We start from the raw sequence: 22,095 nt of genomic DNA, 5'->3' as shown, positions 1-22,095 counted from the left end.
GCTGGTGATTTTCTGGTCTTTTCTTGAGACCCTCATTTCTTGTCTTGCAGGTTGAGCAATGAACAGAGAAACAATTCATTCCTGATCTTTTCCATCTGTAGCTGTGAAAAATTCACATGAAAAAGTAGACACAGAAAAAACATGAGACTGCTTTTAGTTGTAACAGCTAATTACAGTGTTAGTTATTCAAAGCTTGCTGAACTGTTTTACCTCCTTTTACCCCTCCCCTCCCCCCAAAAAAATCACATCTGAGTTTGGAACATTATACCTCATATTTAATCCCAAAGACATCCTTATGTGATACCCTCAGTTCTAGACATTCAGGTTTGGTAAATGAACCCCCTGATGTACCTTAATTTCTGTATGTATCTACAGTCTTGGACAGAGATGGACAGTCCTCCCTTAAGCCCTATCTCAACATCTTTTTTTGTGGCTACAAGGGACATCACAAGATCTGGGACAGCCAAGGAAAGGGAAAACACCAGAAACCATTTGCATCTCTGTCAGGAGATGAAAACAGCTCCCCATGGAACCCATGCAGAACACCAGTGGCTTTGCAGGACTGCCAGAGATGCAATGGCAAAATTTGTCTCAGCAGCCACTTCCTCTCCCAGTTATCCCCACAGCCAGGAACTGGGACTAGCCAACAGTAATTGCTGCTCAGAAGATAGAGTCCCAGAAAAAGAACTACATTCCAAAAACTTTAATTTGAGGCTCAGAAACCCACACAGTTTACCCTTGCTACTGCAAACAGTGGAAGGTGCAATATCAGATATGTCTATGATATGGTAGAGACCCATCCATGCACAGCAGAAACAAAATCTCATGTTGTTTTTGATTTCTTTGACATCCCAGTCTGCAGATGAACTTGATGAGCAACAACACAGTCAGCCTGAAGTTTCCTCAATGAAACATCATACAGGAAACATGTAAAAATGTCTAACTGGATATGCAGTGCACTATGTAATCATTAGTGTATTTAATAAGTTATTACCAGTTAATAATAAAAATTAATATTAAGGATATACCAGAACCTTAAAGATACTGTTTTTAATTGCTCACAGTAGTAACACTCCATGAGACAACAATGAAACAACCCCAGTTTAACAAGTCTCATAAATAGGATTCAGTGACATTTTATGTGACAAAGACCTTCAAAAATCAAACCTATTCCTTGAACTTTTAGGTCACTTACCTACTTTAATGTATGCAAAAAGACACTTTAATGAAAATAAAACATGTTTGCTTTTCCTAGTTGGTAACCCCAGCAGGGTACAAGGTTGAATAACAGTCTGTATCAATATAACATGACATCTGCCTTTCAGGGACCTTTGCTACGGAGTGTCTGTAACAAAGCTCTGTCTGTGACTGCACAGAGAGGCTTGCTAATACAGAGCTGTGCTGAGACAGAGAGCTCGAATTCTGACTGAAACAGTTCAAAACTAGTTATCAACAAAAATACATTTATATTTTTTCTGAGCATTGATCTATCAAAAATAATGATGTACTTTTTTGCATAACAGCTACATGCAATCAGATACGATTTTTTTCTTTACACCAATAACACGCACTTCTTTAAGATACTGCTTATCTGGGAAAAGCAAAGATAGGAACCAAGTTCCAAAATTCTTTGGAAACGCACACAATCCTTTTTCCCACTGATACTGGAGGCTGTCTAGATTGCAGATTTTCCTCTCCAGCAAAATGAATAGAAAGCCAAAAGAATAAAATATGCTTTAAAAAAGGTCAGAATCTGACCTTGCAAGTGTCCCACCAACTTAATGCATCATTCAATAGATTTAATTTACTATGTCATGCAGCTGCTACTGGAAAGGCTGTGATTACCTTGGTGAAAATCTCTGTGTGCGCCTCATTGACACTACTTGAACACCACCCCTTGAAATTTCACACGTTCATGCAGTCAGCCCTTAGTTGCAGTGGAAACACTCTTGTTGAGTGTGGAGCTAAGGATTTATCCACTTCAGTTTACTTAACAGAGAAGCATTTGTACTTGTTGCCTGATAAAAATGATTTGTGCATTCTTAGTTTCATTATCAGCTGAATCAAAGTACAGCAGTTTTCTGCAACCAGCTGGAAACTATGGAAATATTCAGACTAAATAAAGATTTGGCTTATAGTCTATTTCTTTATAAGGTGAAGAAAATCACTTTTCAGCTGGCTGTCTAGACTTTGTAAATTTGTATTCCACTATCCTTTCTCAGGGATTTTCAGTTCTCAGTTTATCTGAAAAGTAATATATCCTAAAAATGAAAAGCAGATTGAATCAGATTATAATGTAGATTATAATGTCATGTAACCCATCGCAGAGCCTGAATCATTATTATTTGGTGATCACTATCAGTAACATTGATACACCGTCAGAAAAACAACAAGTCAGTGCTTTATATAGTTTTATGTAATACTGCTTTCCTGCTCACTTGCAAATACATAAAAAATGAAAAAACAAAATAATGTCTCACATTTTCTCAAACATTTTGGGAAGGGTTTTAGAATAATTTCAGCTGCCTTAATAAATGTCAGTAGTAATCATATTCAAATTCAATAAAAAACCCAAACACTGTGCTATCTCTTGCTCAACTGAAATTCTAATGTGCCTGTGACAGCTCCAGAAATGTAGAATGCTCCCCTCCCAGGTCACAGTGCATTACTGGGACTTTTTGTTGACTGTCCCAGTCATTTGGATGTTTTTATACTGTTAACTACTCCCTGCTGCAAATGTAGCTCCATGGAGCAAGCTCAGTGGTACAAATTACTGAATGTCTCATAAAAGCACAGTCATTGCTCCGTGTTTGCATTCCTGCAGTCAGGCACGAGGCAGTGGCAGAAAGCAGAACACGTGTGTAGCTGCCAGTTATGGTTACCTATGGGGTGGTGACCTTATCAACTAAAAAGCAAACCAGTATATTTTAAACGGAGTAACTCTTTATAAAAGCTACAACAGGATTTAAATGACCACTTTATCCACATTGATCCTATACTGAAAACATGAACTTCAATCAGTTATATATATCTATTTATATATTTTCTGCTGAAATGTAACAGTAGCTGCTGCACAGCTTTTTTTTTATTTTTTATTTGAGAAGTCCAGAAACACAGATGGGATCTAAGTTACCTCATGCTGTTAAAAACCTTAATTTGGAGTTAGGAGATATTGATGCTCAGTGTTATGCTGGGAGCTCACTCAATCATATGATGTCCACGGGCAAATCTTTTCACAGTCAAGTGCTATATTTTGAAAGCTGAAATTATTATGGAAAGCATCTTTATTGTTCAATAATTCTTAAGCCAAAATAGTACATAAAAATGTAAATTTCAAGAAATAATTCACTGCTTTAAATATTTATGGATACAGTTGGTTGAACTGCCATAAAGGCGTTCAAATGTTTCAAGCACTTCCAGGTGTCATTTTCTTTCAATATTCAAAGATATGCATTTTTCTTATTTGTTTATTTTACCTGAATCTCAGGCTTTTCCATTTCAAGAATAAGATGGTGGCTAAAATCTCTGAGAGAAAACATATTTTACAAATAATTGACACGTACAATTTCCCTTCTATGCTCTACAAAAGGTCCCCTAAGAGCTGCAGACTACGCAAGGCTGGCATATGAGCTGTGGTACTGGAAAATTAATCAATGCTAAAGAAAGTGAGAAACAAACTGAGTTAGTCAGCTGTAACCTGGACCAAAGCAAACTGAAAAATACACCTATGGAGAACACCTTACCTAAAAAATCTCTTATTCAAATTAATGTATACTCTGTGGCCAGTCTGGCACACTGCTCTTAAGCACAAATTGATTTCAGTCCTGGTGACTTCTTAGCGTAATGCTAAAGTGATAAAGAGCAGAACCTTTATTACAGCTTGAGGTTTTGGGGGGAAGAAAGAAAAGCAATTGTCTTAAGGAACTTAAAATGAGGGTTGCTGTCTGCCATCTCTCTCAGCTGTGAGCTGAAATGTGTAAGCTAACCATCCATGCATTATTCATTTACTTTTTTTTTTTTCTGTGTGTTTGTTATAAACTTAAATAAATAATGCATGACTCTAGGCAGAACTCGCATACTGGGGGAAGCAAATGGTACTACTCACAGGGTCTAAAATTCAGTGTATGCATACAGGTGTAAAGCAAAGTCAGTCACTTGGGATGGAGTTTAGATGTGAATCAGATCTCCTGGTCTCCTCCAGTCCCGATATGTCAGACCTCACCTCATACAGCCACAAGGCAGGGAGCACAGAGTATCCCCAAGGGCACGCCTGGCCATCAGCAGGTGTGGCGACACAGGATTAGATAGCAGCCAGCACGCGTGTGTGACCATCAGAGCTACCAGAGACACATCCCAGGCTCCAGCTCTCACCCTCGTACCTGGGATGGAGCTGCCGAGCTGGCAGCAGCCCTGCTCAGCAAGCCATGCCTAACCCAGGGCCCTGAGCAGGCGCAAAGCCAGGCACAGCCCCACCAGTGTCCCTTGTAACACTGCCAGCGTGGCAGCAGCATGCCCCATCCGCTACAGCCGGACCACTTCCACGGGCATTGGGTGTAGAGCAATACTCAGCCCAGGAGGGAATCCCACAGCTTCTTCTTTCTGCACACCAGGGATTTTTATTTACCTTTATCACACATTTAAAAATTAGAGCTGCCTTTTAACAGCTTTCTTGACATGTGGTGGTTCGCCTGATCTACACAGCTGTAAATTTATCCCAACCTCTCCTAAAGAAAGCTAACAGGCTATTAAAACCACATGCAAGAAGCATGGATAATGCTCAGTACTTAAGCCATTTTTCCCAAAAAATAGGAGTATATTATACTGTCAGTGAAAGCCATTTCCTCATCTTTATTAACTATGGTGGTTTGTCTATTCTGACTTCATCTGCTTGCTAATTAAGCAGAAGTTTGCTTTGCATATCAATTTTTTAATACCCCTTTTTTACAGTTAAGTGAGACTTGCAGCAGCCAGCTTGTTCAATTAAAAGCAGCTCTGACCTAGTTCTATGCAAAATCAATAGAAATCCTCAAAAAGTCTCACAAACCATCTAACATTTAAGGAGACATGGCTGAAATGCTTCTCAGTGTTCACTGAGCACATGTTTCTGTAAGCAGTGTAGGGTTTGTTTTGTTCTGACTTGTTTTATACAGTGAAATCCAGTGGAGATCACATCTGCTGGCTACAGACAACAAAGGGAGGGGAAAGAGGGTTTGCTGAAGATGTGTGTCTGGTTGATTTTGTATGGCTATCCCCAAGCTGCTACGTGGGCAATCCTGGCTAGGAAAATAAGATAGGAAAACAAAAAGCTAACAATGCAATGTGGTGCAAAAGACTAACAAAAGAAGAGATGGATCTATACCAAAAGATCATCCAAAACTTTAGAATAAAAATACTCAAGGAAAATTATGTGTTATAATCTGTTTGAAAAAAATAGAATAAAATTGAATTCTTTATGTTTCAATAAACTTCAGCTGGCATTATTAGTCACCTAAAAGATGAAATTTTAACAATTCTGTATAGTAAGACATACATTTAACATTGAAGTCCTAGAGTAAGAGAAAAAATCCTCTTGTATATTGATGATTGATTGAAATACAGGAAAACCTGGTTTTAGTCGTACATAAGGTAAGCCATTTGATCCAAGATGATTATATTTTGTCATATATTATAGAATGATGATAGCATGACGTGTTTCCAACAGGGCCATCATCATTTCTTAATGATTTCTTCTGATACTGTGATTGATCTTTCCAGTGTGCCTATTCTGCTGCAGATCACCTCACAGCCCGACTCTCTGACCGAAGGGGCCACATCTGGAAGATACACATTGTACAGATGTATTACCAAAGCAAATAAAAAGCAGTGTCCTGAGATTTGCATCATTAAATCAAACAGCATTCTTGGAAAGGATGTTCTTTTGGCACTCTATTAATAGGTTTGCTGTTTACCTCAGACCAGTCACATAATTAAGCACAGCACTTTATTCTCTGATATTTACTGCATATTTTTCTTTTGTTTTCCTTTCAGAGCTGGCAATGTTGGGAACTGTTGACTTGCACTTCAGAGCACCTCAATAGAAGCCTCTGTGTTCCCCAGTGCCTTCCTGGGCCAAAACCTAAGTACAGAAATTCAAAGGGAATTCTGTCATTGACTTCAAAAGAGCAAGGGTTTTCCTTCCAGCAGTTATTATTTGGGGCTAGCCAGCTATGTTGATTCATATGACCATATAGCGCAGTTGGTCCTGCTGAGCTGCAAACATCTCTCTTACATAGCTTGTGCACCCAAATCTCCTGCTGATAATCCAGGCTGATCTTTCAGTAAAACAACTACATGTGTGTGCATATGTTTCATACCCATCTACGGTACCCTACACAGTCTGTATCTGTTTGCAGCAAATAAGATTTAAGAAGCAGAAGAAGGAAGATGACTAGCCTGAGCAGTGTGAATGCACCTGTCTTGTGAAACTTCTCTCCCCACCTTCCTCTGCTGGCATCACTGACACTAGCCTTGGACTACTTAGCGACATGCATGTGCAACACAAGCATATACTGCCATCCCCACCCTAAACTCAACGCCGATCAAAGAAAACATGGTCAGATGGAATATGTTATTAAACTGTGGAAATCAGTGACTGTAAAAGGTTGCCCAACTGTTGCTAGCATTTGATTTGAAGAGAAGGTGGTGCCTGCTCTTCCTTAATTGCCTTCCTTCCCAACCCTGTTCATTTCACTGCACGCTCATTCAGGTTCTTAAATATATGGGTTTCACGTTTGGATGAAGAAACAATGGTTTGGTGGGCACTGCACGTCTTAGCACTGTATGGCAAGGGTAAGCCAAAAAAGCTAAAATATACAGGCACTTTCAGAAAAATGTTTTTGTTGAAAGTTCATGACCTTAAGTTTCAAAGCTTCACTTCAAAAATATCAATCTTTCACAGAAGTGCTGACTATATTAAACTTGTCAACATTTTTTTGGTCAAGTTTTCTGCTGAAAAACAGCCTTTGAACTACATCAGCATTTGAATGCAGGGGTTTTCCATTGTTTGACCACTTTAATTTCTTCTAAAGTGTATGCCTTCATCCAGATTCAGCAGCAAATGAGAATCTTTTGTTAGTCAGAAAAGTGCAGAGATAGTAATGGACACTGAAAATGGGACAGAAACCCCCACTTTCATATTATCACATACAAAAGTCAACTAGAAAGTTGGAGTGAAAATGAATTCTTTCCTGGCTATTTTGTCTGTATTTTAACTACATTTATGAAAAACATTTCTATTAATGCTTTTCTCTTTATTGATTGCATTAATGAATGAGAAAATTTGTCTTTCATTATGGGAACAAGTGTCCCATTTGTACAGCACTCCTACTACAATACCTTACCAGCAAAAGGGAATCCTGACACTGCCTTAACATTGGCCCTACCTGAATTTTGCTCTCGTTTTACAAAGTCAGGCACAGGCATATGGGCTTTTCCATGCAGCCTTTGTGACAAGCCTAGATGGGTCAGGGTCCCAGGCACTATTTGCTCTGCAAGTTCATGCCCAAGGTTTCTTACAATTGTAGAATGAAACTCGTATGTCATTCTGTCTTTCTGTTCTTTTTAACAGAGCCAATAATTTTAGGCCTTCCCCACTTTCTAATCAGAGGTATCATTTTGTGAACTGGTTTTACTCTTGCCGACTAAGCAACCGTTAATCTGTGACAGCGCAGACTTCAGATCCTCAGGAAATAAATAGAATTGCATGGCCTTATACAGCTCTGGCTGATGCCTGTGCTTGTAAGACATTACTATTATTGCTTCCACAAGTGTGCAGAGCCGCTAGTGTGGCTGGCTCAAGTGTCTTTGTATGTGTTAAAGCATATATAAATCAAACATAAATTACGCAAACTGCCAGAGCAGTAAAATAGCTATAGATTTTCTGGAAGAAGGTACTTTTTGAGTTATGTATTTAAGTCACACACAAAAATAATTTCCATCTCCAGCAAAATTAAACATGCAGCTTCTCTGTTTCAGATGAGTAGTTACAAGAACAATGGTACTCCTTACTCATTCTTAAATGCCAGATAAAGTGCTAATTGCATGTTACTGTTTTAACAAAAAAGTAATTATTAGGGATGGATAATTCTCTTCAGAGGAGTAAAAGTAACCTGAACCCCTTCACATCAAATTGAATGCAAATGTAGCTAATTTTTTAATATGCATTATTATCCTGACAACTATTTCTTCAATGTTCCTGTACTTCTCACCTTATCTATACCTAGCATGTTTGTACAACTCTACAGTTTCATTGTTCAATATTTGAATCAATGTTACATGTATAATCCAAATAAAGCTATTTCTAACTCTGATTTCTCATTACCGATAGACTTCTGGAAGGTCCAGAGAAAACTTAAGGAGAAGCATATCCACCTTTTCTCAGTTCAGTCTAAACATTTTTATCAGAATATTATAGGTAGATTAGATAATACACTGACAAAAGTGCGTAGCATATCATGCGGTCATCCACTATCTTTTCTTAGCCTTTATATTATTTACTGCTACATTCTGGGCACTTAAGCGTCTTGGTTTGCAGCGTGGTTTTGCAAGGAACAGCAGCCCAAGATAAGGAGAGGATTCCTTTTGCCATAATTTGTCATGGGATCCCTGAAGTATGTCTTATCTTGTATTTCAAGGACCTTTGGATTGGACCTTAAGAATTGAGCTCCCTCTGCCAGGAATCAAATCAGACATGCCAAAAAAAGTATGTTTTTAAAAAATGGGTATAGAAACCAATTAGACCAAGAAATTGTCAGTCTTTGTTACACAGATCAGTAAGGTACAGGCATTTTAAGAAATATCAAGAGGAGAAATAGCAGAAGTATTGGAGATTTTAGAACTGAGGGAGAAAACCTTGTTCATTCCTTTATTCCCCCAATGTTCTCACCATCTTCTCCTAAAACTGCATAGCTTCTACAGCTAGAGGTATGTCACTGTAAGTACAGATTAGGCATTTAATTAAACTCCATCTCTTGTAAATATAAAATGACAGCAGCTCAAAAGATCATGAGAACAGGTTTCAGATCATAAGCTGGCATTCAAAAGACTTTCTTTTAACAATGATCTTGAGCAGCTCCTCTTGGTACGATGTAGATATTCCAGTTTCTTGGAAAAAAAAAGCATATTTTTGTTTGCAAAACTTTTTTCGCTCACAACAATTTGGGGAAAGTGTTATGTTCTGCTCTCTTTGAAACTCGCACAGTATTTCACCTTCCTAAAGCCCGCTCGGTGATGGTGATGGGGTCAGGGGGATGTTGGTTGTTCTTCCTAAACAACACTGTAATGTCCTTCCCTGTGATTTAGTTTAAGCAAGCCTAACTGCGATCTTAATATACCTACCTGTGGCACGTGCCAAATCTGGTTCAAAGTGCTTTATGAACATCGTACTTCTTAAACAACAAACACAATAAATGTAGGTCTTCTTACTAACAGTCCCTAGATTTAATTTTAGGATTTAACAAACAATAATGCACTTGAATCCTAATGCAAAGAAAATCTGATTCTTAACTTAGAAAAAAATGCAATTCAGGGTCCAGTGCTCAGTTATAAAGGCAAGTCCTGAAAGATCTAGCATCTGCCTAGTTAAAGCAGCACTGTACTGCCGAAGCCAAGGGCAGGAGCACCAGCTGGTCCCACCCTGAAAGTCACTGCTTCAGCCAGTCAGCCAAGCCGAGGCACCGAAAGATGCACTACGGTCCCCAGCCACCCATTTGGTCTGCAGTCTCAGGAGCTTGCTTTCTCCATTCCATAAAGCTAACATGCACAGGTATCCTCTTCACATATGAACTGCAATTCCTGCTTAAACTGCTAACTCTCCAGTTGCTGCGACACATGATACGATTTTTGTAAGATGCTCTACAGAAGTCCTATAAACCAAAGCTGACACCCTACATTTCCCCCAGCAAGAGGCTCCATTTTATTTTCAAATAAATTATCTCCAACTGACACCAGGTTAGAGATAATCAGACAATCCTCTAACAGCTCTACAGGATATATAGTTTAAACATGTCTATGTTCAAGACAACCGTAGCAGACAGAAATAAAGCATGGCTCCCTATGAAATCCAGCAACCCCAGGGAGAGGGCACTGATGGGAGTGCGGGGTTGGGACAGCCACCCACCCCGAGTGCCACAGCTGCTGCCCTCTGGGCATGGCCTCTCAAGCCTCTCTGGCACTGCCAGCCCAGCCGGCTTCAGCAACCTCCTGAGTAGAGGCTATGTAAATAAAACTGCACCATGCCTTTAAATCAAAGTAGTTTGATTCCTATTATCTTCATTTTCCCTTTAGATCTTTCACAAAAGGAGGACCCTGATACCCTATGCTGATACCACCTTCCCTAAAAAACACTGAGAATTTTAAGAAATTCTGTTTAGCAGTTTCACTGAAGGTAATATATACTTATGGAAAACATCACCAGATTAAGCATGCCTTACCATTATTACTGAGCACCCATTAATTGGTCATAGATTGTCCGGTCCTGTTTGAAACAAAAAGACAATAAACTCTCCAATTCACCATCCTGCTGTATGACTACCCCATTTTGAATACAAGCTGTTCTAGTCACAAAGGACACATTTATTTTCTTGAAGCCAGAGACACAGATGGTGTAAACTGGAGTAGCTCTCCCGATTTCAAGTAAGAGGCCGTGATTTATAAGTGCTGAGGATTTGGCCTAAAGGTTAAGATATTTCTCTGGCTTAGAAAGCTCTGTTGGGGGGATGGGGGAGGGAAACAAAAATCAAAGGCACTTAAAACTCACAACCTGTTATCATTATTTACATCCCTAAGTGCAGCACATGTTACTTTGCTTATTCACAACACAGTGAAGTAGGTGTTAGTAAGTGAATTTAAGGCTTTCCCCCCCCACCTTTATTTTTAACAGCTTTCAGACAACTCCATGTCCCTGTACATTAAACCAGAAGAGAAAATGTCTTTTCTAGTCCTTTACCTGAAACTATCTTTTACTTGAAATCTAAAAAAAGGGAATAGCTTTATCTCTATTAATTTTTCTTTTTTTACCCTGAACAGGTTTATTTCTTCTTCATAAAAAGAAATGTTGATTAAATTGCTAACCACAAATTCTATCAAGCAGTCAAGTAATATAAACAGGAGGAATAAATAAATCTGTATACATCAATCAGATAGAGCAGCTGTTTCCAGAAAAACCTGAGCAATTATTTATGAAATTATGTCTTCTTCAATGCTTCTGTATACCGTCATAATCCCAGGAGGACCTGATTTTCTGATGAGCCTAAATTGCTGAATTAGAAGAGGAGACAATGTCATGGTACCAATTAGCAAAACCATTGCATATCATCCCAAAACGCATGTTTTCTGTTTTAATAACTGCATGTAACAAAGACATTCCTTCATCTTAAAAATGGAGGGGACGTCCCACCCGTTTGTGACTTGAGCGACTAAACACCCTTAAAACAGACATACTCGCTTTTGTGTGAGAGCAGCAAGACAACAAATGACATAGCATGCATTTCAATCAAGGAACAGATACCTACTGACATCCATTCGAAACAAGTTCTCAAACCTGGCATTATCCTTGGTGCCAAGAAAGAACTGAATTACTGGCGTGCAATGCAAAATGAGGCAGCGTTGGCGCAGCTACACCAGGGGACTAGCACCCAGGGCCATGCGAGCTGCCACTGAGCTGCCATGCATCCTTTCACACATTTCTTCTTTGTACCTTTGCTTCCCAGCTCACTTTTTCCCACTTAAAAGTAGGTGAAATGTCAGTTTCCTGCCTTTTGTGTGCTTAGCTGAATGACCTTACTATCAAGTTATCATTTTTTCTTTCCAATTGTTTCCTGTGATTATTAGTTGGGGAACACATGTCAGCTTCAACAAGTAAAAGGCTCCAGCTGGCCAGGGTAGCTGATCTGGATCAAAACTTCTAGTCCAGTGCCCACCTCTTTTTGCTAATGAATCTGAGGATTAGTGGTAAAGAACAACCACAGGTATGGCTGAAGCAGCACTCAAGACTACTCAACTGCAAAATGAATCTTGTTTTTTCCCCAAAGCTTGGTTCCTGAAGGATGCTGACAACAGGTCTGGTCCTCCCCATGTTTACACTTCAGTTGTTTTCAGTTTTCTCACAACATCGCACACTCACCCCAACAGGCATGTCCCTTAGTGAAGGGCAGAGTTCAAGAGACCTAACTGACACCAGCAGACCACCCAGCTCACGACCTGCGTGTGTGCAGGTGTATGTAGCTCTCACCCTGAATATGCACTCACAAGCGAGCACTTGAAGAAAGTATTTCTGATGCTGCCACTCCTTAGCTTGCTTATATCTTGATAGATAGTAATTGACAGGCAAGGACACAGCCTTCTTCAGGCTTTAACTAAATGCAATTACCTGTGGTAAGACCATACCCTTCCAGTGGTGAACAAGTGTCATTCTCTTCAAAGTTGGTGTTCTCTTACCTTCCCTCCTTTTCCTCTGGCGTTTCCCCCTGCTCCCTCCTCTAAGTCTTTTCTTTTAGATCTGCTTTCAGGACTGTCAGATGAGACATGACTGCTGTGATCTCTTCGTCTAATCTCATATATATCATGGGTCATCAGACTAGAAAAGCTAACTTCTAGTGAAACAGCTGCTCCACCTGTGTCGGAGGAGCCAATACACCTCTGGCTCAAAGGTTCAGGAGTAACTTCAGTTATACAGTACTATTTCTGTAAAGCTGTGCTGTCTCATTAGATGAACACAGCATTCATAGTGCATGCAATCAATTGCTACAAGGCAGAAAAGGGCTGGATAATTAGGCTGACATCCCTTTATATAAAACTACAGAACATATATTTACCTAGAGGTTAGAAATGACATAGGCTTCCAAATTTCAGTCTCTGATACTGACTCCCAGCTATGCAGTAGTTGAGCAATGGTATATAGTGGCGTAGCTATAATACTTTTCACGGCCAACCTAGTCTTGTAGGGAAGCTCTTCCTCTTCGGAATCCCACAAGCTGAGCAGGTATCCAAATGAGAAGGTATGCATAGTTCAATAGCGTACCAAGCCCATCCTTCTTAGGCCAGTGTTTTTCATCCTAACTCTACTAGAAATACATAAACTGAAATCCTGCCCTGTTTACGTCCCTCATCCTGCATTTAATGCACAGAGGTGCTGGTTAAACAACCCAACAGACCCACATGGGGTGAATTTTCACTTAACTCATTTCCCAAACTCTCTTCTCCCCTATTCTATCAAACAGGGAGCCCAAAGCTGCTTTCTAGCTCCCTGGAAAGCAGCAGCAATTTAAAAAAAAACAACAAACAAAACCCCCCAAAAATCTAAAAATTTCCACTCTAAATCCATATTTTCTTCGTAGAATTATAGAACATCCCTGGTCAGAAGAGACCTCACAAGATCATCTGGTCCCACCTTCCATAGTAAAGGGAGCCTAGGTAAGATTATCTGACACCTTGTTCAATCGCATCTTGAAAACTTCCAGTGATGGGGTCTCTACCACATCCCATATTTGAAGTCATACAAGGTATTGCATGTTGTGTAGTGTTTGTAGACACTACATGGCATGATTTAGAGACAGATTTTGAAAAAAAAATTAACATAGCCAGTTCAAACCTGCATGCATAGCTGACTGATTCTGTCAAGGAAAGCAGAAGGAAAGTACATAGATCTGTGCTTAGTTCCGTTTCATGGGAGTGTCTCAGCTGCCTGAAATCAGCATGAGCTCCTTTTTAACGAGTAGAGCCATCTCTGCACCCCTCCCCTCCCCACACTATTTGACAGTTTATGATAAAATGTTTTAGATTCCTAATGCAGTGGATACCAGCCAGGAACAGGAAATGTTAATAATTATCCCGATTTTCAATCATGTTACCTGAATTTTCAAAGTAGCACATTCACAAATTTCCTCCCTGTATGTGGCTAGAAGCTGAAAAGTGAAATTCTCCATAGGCAAAAGTCAAAGCAGCTACGAAGCCCTGCAGAGCAGCTAAGGAAAAGAGCAAGAATCTGCTGTGCATCGCATGTCCTGATCTCACACCTCGTGCAGAGAGTCAGGGCGCACAGCAGAGGTAATGGTTACATTGTGCGGTTCGTTAGGATGAATATTTGCAATACTTGCTCAAAACAGGCACCAAGTTCCTGGGAAATTATGAGGAAACTGAAGTCTTAGCAAACAGAAACAATTGATACACAGAAGAAACAGCTGGTCTTAGCAAGGGTTTACAGGACCATTTCACCCAGAAAAAATGTCCTGCCTGGAAGCTGGAAGTGGGTGCAGTTCAGTTGCACACCAGCAGCTTCTCCGCTTTGCTTTTTAGGATGTGGGTGTGCCTATAGGCACATGACTTCAGTTCTGTATTTTCACAGAGTACAGCATGTTTCTATGGTGCAGAAAAGACAGGCAGCACAACTCCAGAAAATCCAAAGAGCATTCCCTCCCTCTCTCCCTCCATAATTCCCTCTTTACTGAAGGATGTGGATAACAGACACGCAGTGCATATGCTAAAAACAAGAGGAATGTGTTTTCCAACACAGCTGGATTGAGTGGGCATACTTAAACACCTTCCCACTGTATTAGAAAAGGGCACTGCAGCAGTCCAAGGACACCAGGCAGTATTGGTGCCCCTTAAAGAGTTTCCCCCTAACCTCTGAGGACTGATGCTATATTTCACAAGGGTTTGCCAACTGTTAGGGTACGCTACCATGTCATCCCACAGAAAAGCAGGAAGGGTGAAAGAACAGTCAATGACAATTAATAATATCTACCTTTTCCCCTTTCTCACATTTTTCACACTCTACATCTTTATTCAGTTTTCCGTAGAGGTTGTCCCCATCTTTTTGCTTTCCTTTGTGATCATCATCTACAATTTTTTTTTCCTTTCTGTTTTGGCCTTACAATTTATTTTTCTTTGTTCTTTTCTCCCCACTTCATAATTGTGCTGTAATGCATATTTAAGATGCTAACAGCGCACAAGAGAATTTTTAGAAGAAAACAGCACAATAAATGAGCTGCTTATAAAATCCAGATACAGACATAACAGCTGCAGCCGGTGGATGCTGAGTGCATTCAGCAACATGTCTGGTCTTCAGTGGAAGCTCATATCCTCCGAAAATGTGGCCCTAAGGTGACAGTCTCCTTAGTATCACTGATTTATCCCAGCTTCCCACTAATGCAATTCCAATGAACTCCATAAGGAATAAAATGGAGATACAAAAGGAAAAATGGCGAAAGAGTAAAAAAAATAATACAGAAAGGCTACAAGGGCAGCTTTGCTTGTATATTAAAGCAGTTGAATGGAAATAAGTTTTGTGCAGTCCCCCTCCTCAAAAAGAAACCCACTCAAGAATGCCACAAATTAGAAGCCAGCAAAATCTGAGTTTAGACTCACATGCCAAATTTCCACAAAGTCAGTTGCAGTAATAACAATAAAAATGAAAGAGAATTTTCTCTGTAACTGTTGCAATATTTTACAAATACACTCAGCTGAATGTAAATTTTAGTATTGTGCTTTTTTTTTTTGGTTTGGTTTGGTTTTTTTTACTAGCATATGGCAGTGAGAGGTTCAGCCAAGTCACAGAGGGTTGAGTCCTGGAGGACTCAATGAGAAAGTTGCTTAAGATTTGCTCAGAATAATTTTGTATTTTAGAAACAAATATACTTAGATTGCTAGCATGATTTCACAAGAGTCATATAATTTTTTTATTTTTTTTGGGGGGGAGGGTGTTATTATCCTCTAGATTCTGGAAATCTTTCTATCTGCTGAGAGCAAATTACACTGAAGTGACAACTATAAAACCATGGCAGTCCCAGTTAGTCCCATGCTATACATTTGCTCTCACATAGTTAAAAAAAAACCAACAACCACGACTGTATAAGTGTCTTAGGCTTTTTGTGTGATTTGCAGGAGCAAGATTTCCTTTAACAGATCATATGATTAGTCCAATCTACACTATCACTATGTATAAACACAGCATGTAAATGTGACAGTCCGGTCAGATTCTACATTCAAACCCCACAATCTAAGAACCTTTATGATGGATCATTTTAATGTAGAATTGCAAGACATAAAATGCTAGACCTGTAAGTGTTTTCTCTAAATCTTGGAGTGTCTTCTATCACTGTAATATCTGAGCACAAACCTGTTTCTTGCTCAGTGCAGTAATCCCACAGGATTAAGTCATACTGTAAATACCAGGCAAATCACAATCGGCTTAGATGGTCAGCCTGTTCATTTACTCAACACAGCTGCACTCCAGAGTCTTTTCACCACTGGTATCTATTTATAACATGAAAGTTTTGTCCTTAAAGTAATTGATCAGTGTTTCTATTTGTGCTGGTTTTGGCTGGGATAGAGTTAATTTTCTTCATAATAGCTAGTATGGGGCTATGTTTTGGATTTGTGCTGAAACAGTGCTGCTAATGCAGAGAGGTTTTAGTTATTGCTGAGCAGTGCTTACACAGAGCCAAGGCCTTTTCTGCTCATCCCACCCCACCAGCGAGCAGGCTGGGGGGCACAAGGGATTGGGAGAGACACAGGCGGGACAGCTGGCCCCAACTGGCCAAAGGGATATTCCATACCATAGGATGAAACGCTCAGCATGTAAAGCTGGAGGAAGAAGAAGGAATCAGGGGACGTTTGGAGTGATGGCATATATCTTCCCAAGTAACCATTACATGCGATGGAGCCCTGTCATCCTGGGGATGCCTGGTGGTGCAAAGTAGTGAATGAATTCCTTGTTTTGCTTTGCTTGTGTGCACAACTCTAGCTTTACCTATCAAACTGCCTTTGTCTCAACCCACAAGTTTTCTCACTTTTACTATTCCAATTCTCTCTCTCATCCCACCAGGGGGGAGTGAGCAAGCAGCTGCGTGGTGCTAGTTAAGCTGCAGTTAAACCACAACACTATTTCATGTCTCTCATTTTACCATTTGTGACCAATAAGGAACATGTTTCTACTTCCTAAGGAGCAAGCAGAATACTCCTTGAGAGGCCAAGATGCTGTTCTTGGTACAGATCTTCAGGGCAAGACTTATTTCATATTTATCAGTGAAAGGTCCCTTGAAAGGTCTGCATTCAATTTCAGTCAAGAGGTATATAGAGAACATTTTTCTGGAGGTAGTTACAAGGCAGCAGCACAGATTCGCTGAAAATTCCCAGGACTTGCTGCATTTGCTGCAGGAATTTCTACAGTTTCCAAAGCTGGTATGTCTGCCCTACTTGGTGAGCATAAACCCATCCCATTTACCATAGTTCTTGGATGGCATGGGGTTTACAGGGGATTTTTGCTCACTTATGAATAAGAAGTATGTTTAAGAATGTTCAATATTGTCTGCACTTTACCAAAATCTCCCTATTACTTCACTGCAATTATTTATAACTGTCACATCACATCCCTCATAATTGTTCCTAATTCCAAGAATCGTCTTGCCTTTTAGGTACAAACTTCCATCCAGCACACAAATCCGGCATTACTGTATTTTTATTACTGTAATCACTTACTGAAACCCTACTGAATCATGTATCTCAGACTTCTGTAAAACAGTATTTACAATTGCAGGCCACAAAAATATTAAAGGAAAATTAAGCAAACTGCTGCACCAATTCGTATTCTCAGTAATGCTAACTCCATTCTTACCTCATCCTTCTGATTTCAGAGTCATTGTTTCTGATTTGGACAGACATAAATAAGAATAAAAGTGCTGAGGCAGTGGAGTCCATGAATCTGGAGGAATGTTTTGTATGTCAACCCAAACCACTGCCACCAAGCTTCTCCATACTTAGATGTTTGCATGTACTCGGCTGCAGAGGTGCGAGGCAGGCAACCTCCACCCATGAAAACCCAGAGGAGGTGTTCCCTGAGCATGCCCCAAAGTGATGTGACCACACTGTGAGGTGTAATGTAACAGAGCGGCACAAACACAACCAGAAAAGCAGTGCAGAACTCACCTCTCTTCTGCAGCAATATGGTAGCCTGGAAACCAGAACACCCTCCTCTATCAGGTATAAACCAGCATAGTTTATCACACAGTATTTAATGTTACAGCTGCCAAATAGATATAATATAGCACTTACACAAACATAAGATCAGCTGTTCTCCAAAGAGAGATTTTTTGGTTAGGCAGGTGTCAAGAATTCAAAGTCATAAACTGATTTTACTGAAGATGGAGGAGAAATTGTACTTAGCCCACTTTGCACTCTGACGTAAGGTGTTACAACTGCCTTCCACTGCAAGACGTTGTCTTTGGCACCACTGAACGGGAATGTTTTTGCAACAGAAATACTGGTGCCAGGTTCTGCTTTCACTCACACCTGTGGCTTCTGCTGATTTCCTTAGAGGTTTCCTTATTTTCCTAGCTCAGAAACAGGTGTACCTTGTGTAAACCCGAATGCATATAGGACAACAATTTTATGATAAAGCATATGAAAAGTCAATATTGGCTTAAGGTTTTCCTGCACAGCTTCCTCCTGTGCTTTTCTCTGTTTGTGGGTCATGCATTATAGGTCATGTTGGTTTTCAGATTGATTCACAGTATGGCCTCCCTACCAGTCACACCAGGACAGCTGAAAGAGATACTCCATGGAACAGCATGGAATGAGGCAATGGGAGAGGAATGGTTTAAGCTGGTACCTCAGATTGCCATCATATATGCTGTGATCACTGGCCAACTTAAGGGTGATCAATGGATCTTTGCCAAAAAAGAACTACTGTTACAAAAAACCCAACTATTAGTTATTTTGCTACAAGCTTCTTGGACAATTATTGCATCTTAGTATCCATCAAGAAAGAATGGATGTGACATGGTGGGAAGATCTCAACTCACATGGGAACCTTACAGCTATGGACAAATTAATGAAAACTGACTTCTTTTACAAGACCAAGCCATGAAATGTACTTCCTTAGTGCAGTATGCATACTTAAAAATCTTAAAAATATAACAATATGAAGACTAAAGCAATCTTAACAACAATAACTTTTCTTCCCATTACAAGGAATTTAGGTAAGGAATTCAGACTTCTGAGGTATCTGATTTTTGCAAGCATTTGATTTAGTAAAGTACAGTGAAATCTAGTATTACACAAGGAAAAATGAGGAAAAATTACATCAAGAACTTACTTTCTGCAGGTTCCTTAGATCTTCTTCCACTGGAGGACTTCCGCAGGAGACTTCGTCCTGAGGTAAAGAGGCTGGTTAGTTCCTCCAGAGGACTGGTGGGTGTCCGAGAACGGGAACCACTCTGAGATGTTGACCCGTAGGTACTGACCGAGGCGTTTACCATCTTTCCTCCTTCTTGCAATGTGTTTCTGGCTGTAGAATGAGGCACTGATGGAGAGCTTCTTGAGAGACTTCCTGAATGTACAGAGTCATAAGGTGGAGGTCTTTTGAGGCTTAAGGGGGTAAGAGACCTACCCATACTGACAGGAGAAGGTGAGGCAGAGTGACTTTTAGGATAACCATGTGGAGACTGTGTTCTGTATAAGGTAGAAGGATGAGGAGGTGAGGAGGTGTGCCCAGGTGTGTTAGTTCCATGAGATACTGTCTGGTCTTTCTCCAGTTTTTGATGGCCTGGTGTATGAGGTGGCAGTGAAGATGGAGAAGCTCCAGCTTGTTGTTTGATGTAAGACACATTTTCTAAAACAGGAAGCTTTGTGACCTCTAATGGAGTTAGAGGTGACTCGTCAGAATTCGGGGAACACTGTACTGGTGCTGGTGGGAACACCAGCAGTGGAGGTCTGTGAGAAAGCAGATTTGGAAATGGTGGGGGTATATCACAAAGCAAGCCCTTGGGAGTAGATGGCACTGAAGACTTGGTGAAATCTAGGTCAGGCACTGTGGGAGTAGCACACTGAGAAGAACAAGTGTGATGGTCGTATTCACACTGACACTTTGAATCTTGGCCTACATCATCAAATATAGGGTATTTCATCTCCTCATAGACTGCTTCGCTTTGGTCATCCTCGTCTTTTTTGAAGTCTCTGAGAATATTCCCAACCATTTCAATATAAACAGGCTCTTCTTCCTCTGTGTCTGGGGCAGGACTGCTGACCTGTGATAAAGAGGCATCCCTAGTGAGTGTTGTCTTCATAGGGCCATGCTTTTTGATATACGTTTCATCAAAAGATGTGCTTAGCTGAGTGTTTGGATTTCGTTTCGGCTTAGGGGGTGGAATCTTCTTTGTGTATTCATCACTGTGAGGTCTTGGTTTGGCTGACACTGAAAACAGAATAAAATACAAATTCATCAGAAGTATGTAACATACTTTGTCAACCATAGGATCTCTTTTACAGCGTCATATTTCTGGGATGGATTTCCTGTGACCAACTTGTTGCTGGTTTTCTCTAGTATTACATCAGTAGAACGCTATAAAAATAACTCCCTATTCAAAACATTCCAAACCTTCCCCCAGAATGCCCTGACACTCCACTGTTAAGTAGGTAGTGAGCACTTCCCTTCCTCTGAGACATCGGTTCTCTTCCAAACTCTGGCCAGGGGACTTTCCATTTTTAAATATTATGTTTTTCAAATATCACTGTGGGCCTTTAAAGACCCAAAGAGTTGCCAAAGACATAACACTAAGTATCCAAATGAACTCCTTATGGCTGCAAGAGAACAGTTAAGATCCTGGACATGCATACCGGAATGACAGTGGTGTAACTCTGCAGTGACACAATTGATGAATCAAGACCTTTTAATTTATAGTAACTTCTTGCATAAAGCACAGCAATTGCCTCAGCACTGACTGAGAAAGAAAACACATATAAATACTGTAGAATTTGCTGATGGGATAATCCTAATAATTTATCTGCACTTTATCCTATGAATTACTGAGACTTCAGTGAAGTGAAAGGGGAATAAAGTATCTCTCAAATTCAGATCCTTCCAAAACAGATTTCTTCTAGAAATTATAAATCAAATCATTATAAAGAAATTCATTTGAAATGAGAGGTCAAGAGTTTCTTAGAAATTATCCTTTATGAATTAAAAAATAAATATACTCATGGAAATTGCATTTTGTTCACTTTGCATAAATAGTTAATAAAATATCTCATTAAATGTTGGGGTTAATAAAATGTCTCATTAAATGTTTGGGTAAAGTAATCTTTTATCCTAAGTGGACTCAACAAACCTACTCAGCAACAAAATTTGCCACATACACTAAACCCAATTTATATTCCGATAGGGTAAATAGTTTTTACATTGAAAGCCTTGATGGGTCATTGCTAAGTTTCCCAGTTTAAAAAATATCCTAAACTACAGGCCAGTTTAGAATGGCAGCCTTCCTGTCTTTCCAAACTTTGCTACTCCTTGCAATTCACTGCTACAGATCTCCTGCTGCAAACTCAGTGCTCAGAGAAATTTCCAGACACCTTCTGATGACCCATCAGCAAACAGCCCACAAATTTCTAATGCTAAACCAAGCAGGCAGTGCTCAAGGAGTTAAAACCCCTTTTTTTAGAAGCAGCCTCACGCGTATTACTAAAGCCAGTAGCGAGGCACTGCTCTGCCAGCTGAAAGTCAGTATTTTGACAGTCTGCAAGGATGCTGGCTCAGGGCTGGAAGATGCCTGCTTTATAGCATCTTACTAAGGTGATTTGGTCAGCATCAGAGGAGCATTCAGAGTGTTAGTACTTTGTCACACTTCTGCTTTGATGTGTTAAATAACCTCTTTCAGTTCTTACAAGGCATGGCAATAAAGGGAGATGTTAAGCAAGATTCCAGTTTTCTTTAGGAATAAGGAGCTGAGAACATATGCATGTGCACATATATGAAGTAATGAGACCACTCTTTGTTGACAGCATTTGTTAAAGCTTAACATGTAACCAAGATGCAACAAAGGAAATAGAAGTCTTGCCAGATTTTTTTTTTTTTTTTAAAGAATACCTCAAAAATTGATATGCTCTCATGATGGTTCCAATTAACGTGTTCCACTTTGCAGCAGGCTAGGGACATGCAAAAGTTACCACAGATAAAAGTGTTTGGTAGCTTGATAGTTTTTCACTATGTGGATATATCCTAATGTACTTTAAATTTGTCTTTTTAATTAACCCAAATTAATTTTCTTGAATGTGTTAGCATAGACT

At 39.9% G+C, this 22,095-nt stretch overlaps 1 protein-coding gene across 4 annotated transcripts in view; it reads right to left on the bottom strand.

Annotated features, from left to right (window-relative positions):
- NYAP2 (neuronal tyrosine-phosphorylated phosphoinositide-3-kinase adaptor 2) overlaps positions 1 to 22,095 on the bottom strand; it is a 147,103-nt gene that overhangs the window by 40,291 nt on the left and 84,717 nt on the right. For all 4 annotated transcript variants that reach the window (XM_040613745.1, XM_040613743.1, XM_040613742.1 and 1 more), the window contains one exon: positions 19,130 to 20,227. In XM_040613745.1, coding sequence (XP_040469679.1) covers positions 19,130 to 20,227 — 1,098 coding nt within the window. The remainder of the gene's footprint in view (positions 1 to 19,129; positions 20,228 to 22,095) is intronic.

Source organism: Falco naumanni, chromosome 13, assembly GCF_017639655.2.
Source record: "Falco naumanni isolate bFalNau1 chromosome 13, bFalNau1.pat, whole genome shotgun sequence".
NCBI lineage: Eukaryota > Metazoa > Chordata > Aves > Falconiformes > Falconidae > Falco > Falco naumanni.
Note: the sequence above shows the minus strand (reverse complement) of the source record. Positions and strands in the feature narration are given on the sequence as shown.